At 45.1% G+C, this 8,891-nt stretch overlaps 1 protein-coding gene across 2 annotated transcripts; it reads left to right on the forward strand.

The window, feature by feature from the left end:
- The first annotated feature begins 1,420 nt into the window (after window positions 1-1,420).
- On the forward strand, window positions 1,421-4,215 carry MID1IP1 (MID1 interacting protein 1). 2 transcript variants are annotated; one of them, XM_027875592.1, is made up of 2 exons: window positions 1,421-1,737; window positions 2,037-4,215. In XM_027875592.1, exon 2 carries the CDS (start codon window positions 2,423-2,425, stop codon window positions 2,987-2,989), a length of 567 nt encoding a protein of 188 aa, XP_027731393.1. In that variant the 5' UTR covers window positions 1,421-1,737; window positions 2,037-2,422; the 3' UTR covers window positions 2,990-4,215. The 2 variants fall into 2 exon arrangements, with proteins under 2 accessions (XP_027731393.1, XP_027731394.1); XM_027875593.1 differs by having other exon boundaries at window positions 1,421-1,691.
- The last annotated feature ends 4,676 nt before the right edge of the window (window positions 4,216-8,891 follow it).

Raw genomic sequence — 8,891 nt, forward strand, 5'->3', positions numbered from 1 at the left:
ATTAGAAGATATCTTGAGGACCCTTCCAGATCTAAATCTCTTACTTTTTAGTGGGGCGGATTTGCAGTTTGAAATAGAAAGTAAGAGGTTTAACAAGTCCTAGGTATGCAAAGTCCTCTGCGCAAGTAGCGTGGGCCAGTGGAGGTTTTTAATTAAGAAAGGGATGAAGAAAAACGCTGTCACAGAATCGCTCTCTATTTTATAAAAGGTTTTAAATTATCACAGAAGTAGTCCCACACTGGAGTGGGAGGTGTTTTTAAAATCCTGATACTTTTAACATTTTGAGAATTTCCGTTTCACTGTTTTTTTATGTTCCCTAACCTGTTTTAATGGTCTTGCACCTTCCCACAGTCCCACCCTACAGATCCCCATCCCGACCCCCCTCCAAAGGACACACATTACCTATGCTAATTTGGTTCTCTAGCTCTGGCCGGAAAAAAAGGAATGAATTTGGACCACAGGCTAACTCTATAAACGTTTCTGAGTGGAGGGAGAGTTCAAGTCTCTGGTCCGAGTTATAAAAATACCGTCCAAACCGGCTGTCAAACAGTGGAGACGCAGCTGTTGCTGAAGAAGGTTTGGAAAGACCCTCTCACTGGGAAGTATTTGGAAAGATGGAATGACTGTGCTTGTGGGGGAAGGGATGTAGACGGGAAAATGGGAGAAGAATCACGACCAAGGAGGTTGCAGGAGCATGTGGAGTTGGAGTGGCCTCCCACGTGGACTGGGCATGCCCAGGGTCGTTCTGCTCCTTACATAAGAATCCCGAGATGGAAGCCACTGAAGAGCTCCAAGCCTATCAGTTCCTACCATCAGCTAATAATAAGTTGGAGGGTGGAGGTGGGGGTGGACGGAGAGGGCGTCTCAGGACGACTAGAGCCCAAAGCCTTACTCTGTTCTCCGGACGGGTCTGCTCTTTTCCGACCAGAACAGACAAATGCTTGTGGAGAAGGGCGGACAGGCCAATGTCTGAGGGGTAGGACTGTAAAGTAGAGCCAGAAGCACATGCATTCTTTCCCCTGACCCCCGGCCTTGCAATTCACTCCCACGGCTGCCACCAGCCGATGCGCACACCAGGCGACTTCCTACTTCCCATTAAATTGGGAGTTTGTCTTTAAGTCATCTTAACATCTTCCTTCTCCTCCCCAACCCGGCAACCTAGGACTCCTACTTCTATCAGCCCCCTCCCTCCCCTCCCCTCCCCTCCCCTCCCCTCCCCTCCCCTCCTTTTTCTTTCTCTCGGTCCCAGCCAGCCAACTCTCCTACTTCCCGCCCCAAACCGGGCGGGGGCCCGCAGTGCCGGCTTTCCGCTCCTTCCCCTCCCCACTCTGCCCCGAGTCAGGCGAGAGGCGGAGCCCGGGTTCCCAGCTCAGCTCGACTCTGCCCTGCCCTGCCCGACCCCGCCCACCCCCGGGTGTAGAAAGAGCCCGTAGAGTGTTACTCGCGGTCACCAGGACTTGGGCATTTCATTTCTCCGGGTTGCCAAAGAAGGAGGGAGGAAGAGAGGCGTGAGGGGTGGCCCCTGTGCGGTAACACCTTTCCCCAGCTATAAAAGCGGCACCTGGCATGGGGAGGGGGTCAGTGCCACTACCAACACCAGCTGCTCTCCGGCCACTGACCGCACGAGTCATCAGATAAGAGCTGGGGCACTGAGTCCGGCCGAAATCCGCGGACGGAGGAAAAGACAACCGGTGGGTGCAAGCCATCCTACCCTCTCCCTCATTCCAGTGCATGCACGTGAGTGCCTTTATTCCCCGCAGCAGGAGTTTAGTTTTTTCCTCCTTTGGGGAACGGAGGGGAGACTGCTTCTCTTTCCGTCTCCTGGGATGAAGGGAGGGCAGAGGGAGTGCTGGGGCCCAGCACCCCAGGGAACCCAGTGATTTCCGTCAGTTAGCAACAGATGCAGTGGGGGAGCTAATTGGGTTGGGAGGAGGAGGAGAGGGGGAGGGGAGGGGAGGTGCATGTTGGGGAGGAGGCTACCAAGGGCACCCTCGCCCGGATGAGTAATCGCCATCTCCTTTGCCCTCCTAATCTAGCCGGTACAGCCAGCCGACTACCTGCTGCTGCTTCTGCCGCCTTTGCCACCGCCCGCCTCCGCAACTGCAGCGAGCTCCCAGGCTCCTTGTGGCCCAAGAGGAACCACCCATCCTGCGGAGGCTCCAGCGTACTAGGGAAGAAAGAGTTGTAGGACAAGGCCTGTTATAAAGCTGAAGCCGAAGATTTTCCCATCGGCTCTCCCTAGCTAGCTGACTCAGCTCCGGTGTGTGCGCTTGGGTCATTGTGTGCGCGCACACGCGCTTTCGGGAGCATCCTCGCACCTCAAAGGCCAGGCCAGGCTCCCGAGCCGACCCCAGCCTTGCACTCCCTCCTCTCTGCCCAGCCTGCTCTCCTTCCCTTTCTTCGCATTTCCCGCCTGACCACCATGATGCAGATCTGCGACACCTACAACCAGAAGCACTCCCTCTTCAACGCCATGAACCGCTTCATCGGGGCGGTGAATAACATGGACCAGACTGTGATGGTTCCCAGCCTCCTTCGGGACGTGCCATTGCTGGAGCAGGAGCTGGATGCGGGGGTCGGGGTGGTGGTCGGAGGCAGCGGCGGCTGCCTGGAGGAGAGAGATCCCCAGCTGGGAGACGGGGGTCCCCCCAGCCCCGGCAGTGCGACTGGAAGCTTCTTCTCGCCCAGCCGGGACATGTACAGCCACTACATGCTGCTCAAGTCCATCCGGAACGACATCGAGTGGGGCGTCCTGCAGCAGACTCCCCAGCAGGGCGACGAGACCCCCACCGGCACTTGGAAACCCAAGGACATTCTTATGGACCTGAGCCTTCTGGAGGATGGAGAAGGGGGGGAGGAAGACCTGGAGAAGCAGTTTCACTATCACCTCCGGGGACTGCACATGGTGCTTTCCAAACTCACCCGGAAAGCCAACATCCTCACTAATAGATACAAGCAGGAGATCGGCTTCGGCAACTGGGGCCACTGAGACCGAGGAAGCGGGCGGGGGAGGGGGCAGACGGTTGTTCTTCCGCGCGCTTCTCTTTCCTCTCCTCCTCCTCTCCTCTCTTCCCTCTTTTCTCTCCTAAATATGATTTCTTCCTGCGCGGTGGGGCGTGTGTAATTGAAGGGCAAGGCTGCAAGGGAAGGGGGGAACGAGCAAGAGACTTGGGGTGGGAGGGATGGAGTTGGGGTGTGGTGTTCTGTGGTTCCCAGGCAGCGATGGAGGGTTGGGGTGTCCTGGGGAAGTTTTTTTTTGGGGGGTGCATAATAGGCCGAGGAGAACATGATAGCAGCAGAAGGCAATACTTCATGGAAGGGATTACTGGAAATGTGCATTTGGCTAGAGTGGTCCTAGGACTGTTTGGATTCGACCTCCTTCATCCTGTTTCTTCCTAGCCATTTATTCCACCATCTCCACTCCCTTCCCCTTTCTGGGGAGCGAAAGGGGTATACGGAGGAAGCCAGGGAACCTGCCTGCAGCAGAGTTATTTTACAATTTAGGGGCTGCACCGAATTAAGCTTAAAGCACTCCAAGGCGTGGCGGCGCTGGCCGCCGCTGCCGGTTGTGGCGGCAGCAGGGCTGCTGGAAGATTGCATCAGTTTTTCCTGTTTTGCACTACTTTTTTTTTTCCTTTTTTGTAACAATAGCCCTGTCTTTTAAGTATTCTGATTCTCGTTTTCTGGTGCTCTGAAACTGCAGCTAATTTGTGACAAAACGCACAAAACAGAGCACCGGTCTATCATTAACCGGTACTATTTTTTAATTAATTTTCTTATGTTAGGGTGTGCAATCTCCATCCCCTTCCCACATTTGTCCTCTGTGCCCTCACCCTAGGACTGTTGTCCATTTCTAAAGCTGGTAACTTTACTAGCTTGTAAGAGGCGAGTCTGCAACTAAGCCGATGAGAATAATAAAAATTGTTGTGATAAAATGGACTTGTTTTCCAAAATGGAACCAACTGACAATTCTATGTTTTGTTTTAAGTAGAAAGATGAAGGGTTCCAGTGTTGTATATGTATACCTTTATTTAAAAACTTTTTTATCCAGATGTAGAATATATTCTAAAAAAAAAAGCAAATGTAATAATCTTGACAAAACTTTTTGTTGACATAAAACCCTTGAATCCCATGAATTACTAGTTTACAATAATAAACTAAATAATTTTAATTGATATTTTTAAAGCAACAATAAATTTTATTTTTTCTCTGGTATCAAAAGGTGCTGACTATTTATCTCTTAAGTGCCCAGTTTTGTTTAGTAAACAGGTATTTCCAGAAATCTACATTCAGGTTTTTGTTTGCCAGATATTTGGAGTTGCGCTATGGTGCTAAGTGTTACAACAAAAAAGAAATATGATAAAAAGAATTTGGTAAAATCCGTGTATTAATTATCAGTAACTAACTGTCTAGGTCATTGACTTGCACCTTCTAAAAGCTTTTAACTGATAGGCCCAGGCATTGATTTCTTGGTCTCTTTTTATAAATGAGGAGGTATATTTTCTATCAGAAAAAGTTGTAAAGAATGCTCATATGTCACTTGATTTAAAGGTATTGAGTTTAAATGGAATTGATATCAGATAACCAGGGCACACATTTTGATAGGGTAATTGCATTTTTAAGGTTGAACTTGAAAGATTTTAATGTGCTTGCTTTTAAGAGATGTGGCCTTTTTCACTAGTAAGTAATATACTCTTTCCCCTCCCTCCCCAAAAAGATTCAGGTTTAGTAAGTTACTAAGAGTTCTCTCACCTTTTCATTTTGGCTGAATCCAGTAGTGAAACAAGATAGGATAAATCAGGCAAGCAGATGCTGTGGGAATGTTTCTTAAATGCCATTTTTCCTGTTCATTATAGAGCTAAGCTGGGGAATTAGGTCCTGCATTTTCCTTAGTTCTGAATTTAGAGGGGGCTGGATAAGTGAACTGCCAGATCGACTATTACAGACCATTAAGTCATAAAACCATTCTTGGTTAACTTTGGCTTACATGTAACTTTTTCATTACCTGGTATGGATACCTTATCGTATGACTTTACTAGTCATTGTCAGGAAAAAGGGGAGGATTTTTTTTAATGGCATGAAAGCAGAAAAAGCCTATGCAGTTATTCAGTAATGATGTCAGAGTAGGCTAGATTGCAAGGTCTGCACCTTCAGCATTTGTGATCAACTTAAAAAAAAACCCCGAAAAGAGCAAAACTGAGAATTATCAAAAAACGGCCCCTGTGAGCATGAATTATATGTATAGATTGGAAGGCAGTGTATGGTAAAGTGGAAACCTTAGGACTTGAGGACTTCAGACCTTAGGACGTGAGTTTAAATCCTGGCTTTTGTGGCCTTGGGCAAGTCATGGTTTCTCCAGGCCCCAGTTTTCTCATCTTTAAAATGAAGGGGTTGTATGAAACTAAATAATGACTTCTAAGGTCCTTCCAGGTCTAAGTCTATGGTCCTATGATCAGAAGAATATCTAATTGGTGTGTCCTTCCAGGTCTAAGTCTATGGTCCTATGATCAGAAGAATATCTAATTGGTGTGTGTGGGGGAGGGGAGGAGTGTTTGGGGACCAAGGTAATCCAGTTTACTTGTTCAGACAACAGAGCAGATGTGAAATAAAATGAGATGGAGTGGTAAGAGCATGGGATAAACTCTAAAGGCTACAGAGTTTGGGTTTTGTGCTTTCAATACCTTTTTTAATCAACCTTTTTTTTGAGGGGAAAATTACATTAAAATGTGTATCAGTCATGGAGAAAATAGACATCACTGTGATAGAAAGTAAGCTTTGATAAAGTGGTATGGCACTGTTAAAAATGTAAACCAAGTTCTGAATGTCATTGGGCATAAGAGCAGAAAGTGCATTAGATTTGTAGTGATATTGAGGTTTTGCTACTTACTACCTTTGTGATTTGGACAAGTCATTCTCTCTGAGCTTTATGTTTCCTCATCTGTGAAAAGAGGGAGCTGGACATTAAAATTGGTGGCATTTATACAGTGCTTTCATATTTGCAAAGTGCTTTACAAATATCTCACTTTATCCTTACAACAGTCCTGGGAAGTAAGTGCTATTATTATCACCCCCATTTTATAGATGTAGAAACTGAGGCAAAGTGGATCACACAGCTAGTTAGTATCTGAGGCTAGACTGAGTTCTAGTATGGGCAGCTAGGTGGCACAGTGGCTACAGAGTGTCAGACCTGGAGTCTGGAAGACTGATGTTCCTGAGTTCAAATGTGGCCTGAAACACTTACTACCCCTGTGACCCTGGACAAGTCAGTTAACCCAGCTGGCCTCAGTTTCTTCATCTATAAAATGACTGGAGAAGAAAATGGCAAACCACTCTTGTATCTTTGCCAAGAAAACCCCAAATGGGTTGTTGAAGAGTTGGACATGACTTGAGGTGGGGAAGCAACAACAAGACCTCATTCCAGGTCTAGTGCTCTCCCCACTGCCAACTTCATACTCCCTTTACTCTCTGTAAGGTCTCTTCCCATGGCCTTCAGATAACTACTCCTTTAAATTAGTAGTAGACTCTACATTATCCTTTTTAAAAATAGTTCTCTGGTTTAGATAAACAAAATTCCACTCAATTGTGAGCCAAGTTTTAAAAAACCGCTTATCTCTTGCAATGGGAGACTTTAAAATTTCTTAAGCAGTTTTAACTTGAGTGTTATTTCTAAAGCTACGAAATAAGTGACTGCATTTCAGAGGGCCTTATCCAGAAGACTCTCCAAGCACTTTACATGCAGTACTTTGTAAATTCAATACACTGTGGTTGAAGCTGCCATGGATCATAGCTCGTATGATGGCAAATGCATCCTGCAGCAGTTTGGAATGCAAAGAGCTTGAGGACTCCAACCAGCAGGGCTAGTTGCTCAGATTAGAACCTGATTAACTCCTGAACTAACATGACTATTTTGATGAAAGAAAAAAAATCTAGATGTACTTCATAATGGAGCACAGCACCTTGTACCTGTAAGCACTGTTTGCTGAATGAACAAAGCTGACCTTGAGTTTTGCCTATAAAAGTAGAAATCGATTTGGGGTTCAGATGAGAATTTAAAATTTTTTACGTCACACATGGTTCTCAGTTCTCCTTTCTAATCCCTAAATTTTTCACGTTACTAGAGATTGTGGGTGTGTTTATTCCCAGCCACTAATATATACTACAAGGGAGCTAGTGTCTAAAGGGCTGGTCCTGGAGTCAGGAGGACCTGATTTTAAATCTGGCCTCAGTCACTTACTAGCTGTATGACCCTGGGCAAATCACTTAACCCTGTCTGCCTTAGTTTCCTCATCTGTAAAATGAGCTGGAGAGGAAACGGCACTTCAGTATCCTTGCCAAGAAAATTCCAAATGGTGTCATGGAGAGTTGAACACTACTGAATGACTCAACAACAATATATGCTACAGAACATTTTTCGATTTTTGCAGTGGAGGTCATTACTTACTAGAGGTACTAGTTAGGTGCCCTGAATTAAGTAATAGCTATGGAATTAAGCAATTTGAATTACAAAGTGATATTTTGTCAGAGGAGGGAGAGGGAAAGGTTGAGAAGCATTCTTTGTTAAGGTTTGCAAAATGCTTGGCACATCTCATTTTATTCTCACAACTCCTGCCTGGGGGTTAGCTACTATTATTATCTTCATTTCACAATGGAGAAAACTGAGACAGAAATCAGTTAAATGATTTGCCCGAAGTCAGGAAGTTAAAGTATCTGAGGCTGGATTTGAACTCTGGTCCTGGGCCAGAGCTCTATCCACTGTGCCACCTGTCTGCCCCTGGAGAAGATCCTTTTCAAAAGATGAATTCAGGGCTTAAATCTGGTAGGATCTCATAGAATCTTACATCTTGTTCTCTTTTTCAGATGGTCATTTTTTAATTAGCATTGTTATGATGCAGAGGTATATCAAGGTAGCTCTACTAAGAGCAAATTAAGGGGCTTGAAGAGGGAGATACACAGAAGATATTCACACTAGGTGTTTTGGGGTGGGGGCACATCCCTTGGAACACATCCTCACCCCATTCTGTGGCTGGGAAGGTAGAGGTGGATCCTGACAGATGGGGTGCCAGATAGGGCCTGATGGAGGCTGGGACAGTTGCTCTGTGTGCCTCCTCAAGGTAAGGCAGGAGATACATGTGTCCACAGGAAGTACAACTCTCATCCCCCTTTCCCTTCATTTTAGTGCCCAGGTGTAAAACTTTGTTTGCTTTACAGTAACTGGCTATGTTTATTAGCACAGATGAAGAAGCAGAGAAATGTGGTCCTAGTTGTAATACTAGGAAAGGAGATCCAATATATAATATAAAATATCTAGGTGGATTATTTGAAAAAAATATGGATTAAGAACTTCCAGATATGTTGAAGTTAAAAAAAAATGATGGAAATCTTTTTTCTCAAAGTATTGAGTCTATTTATAACTCCAAGTAAAAACAAACAATGGGAGTATGAAAAAAATTAACTATCTCATTTCATGTATCTTATTGGAAGATGGAATCATTCCTTTAAATTAATCATCTATATATTTAAATTTTTCAAACATTAACTACTCTGTTAGTGCCTAATGGCTACATTACCCCATTATGTCTTATGAAAAGAAAAAAAAAGTACACAAATCACTTTAAGGCTCTTTCCTGTAAGAAAAGAGAAGTAGGTATTTTGAATATTATCTCCATTTTATAGATGAGAAAACTAAGGCTCTGAGAAATAAAGAGACTTGCTAAATTAGGACTAGTTATTGCAGCAATTTGAGTGTGGGATCTCTGTGGATTCTAAACTCAGTCTTAAAATTAGGACACTGCATAGTTTCTTCTATCCTTGTCAGTCCATGTATTTGGCAACAAAATCTCCAAATGAATGATTATTTTATAGCTCAGCATGTGAACTATGAAAGAGAAAAG

The sequence above is a fragment of the Vombatus ursinus genome, unplaced genomic scaffold (genome assembly GCF_900497805.2).
Source record: "Vombatus ursinus unplaced genomic scaffold, bare-nosed wombat genome assembly UNPS02014809.1, whole genome shotgun sequence".
Taxonomy (NCBI): domain Eukaryota; kingdom Metazoa; phylum Chordata; class Mammalia; order Diprotodontia; family Vombatidae; genus Vombatus; species Vombatus ursinus.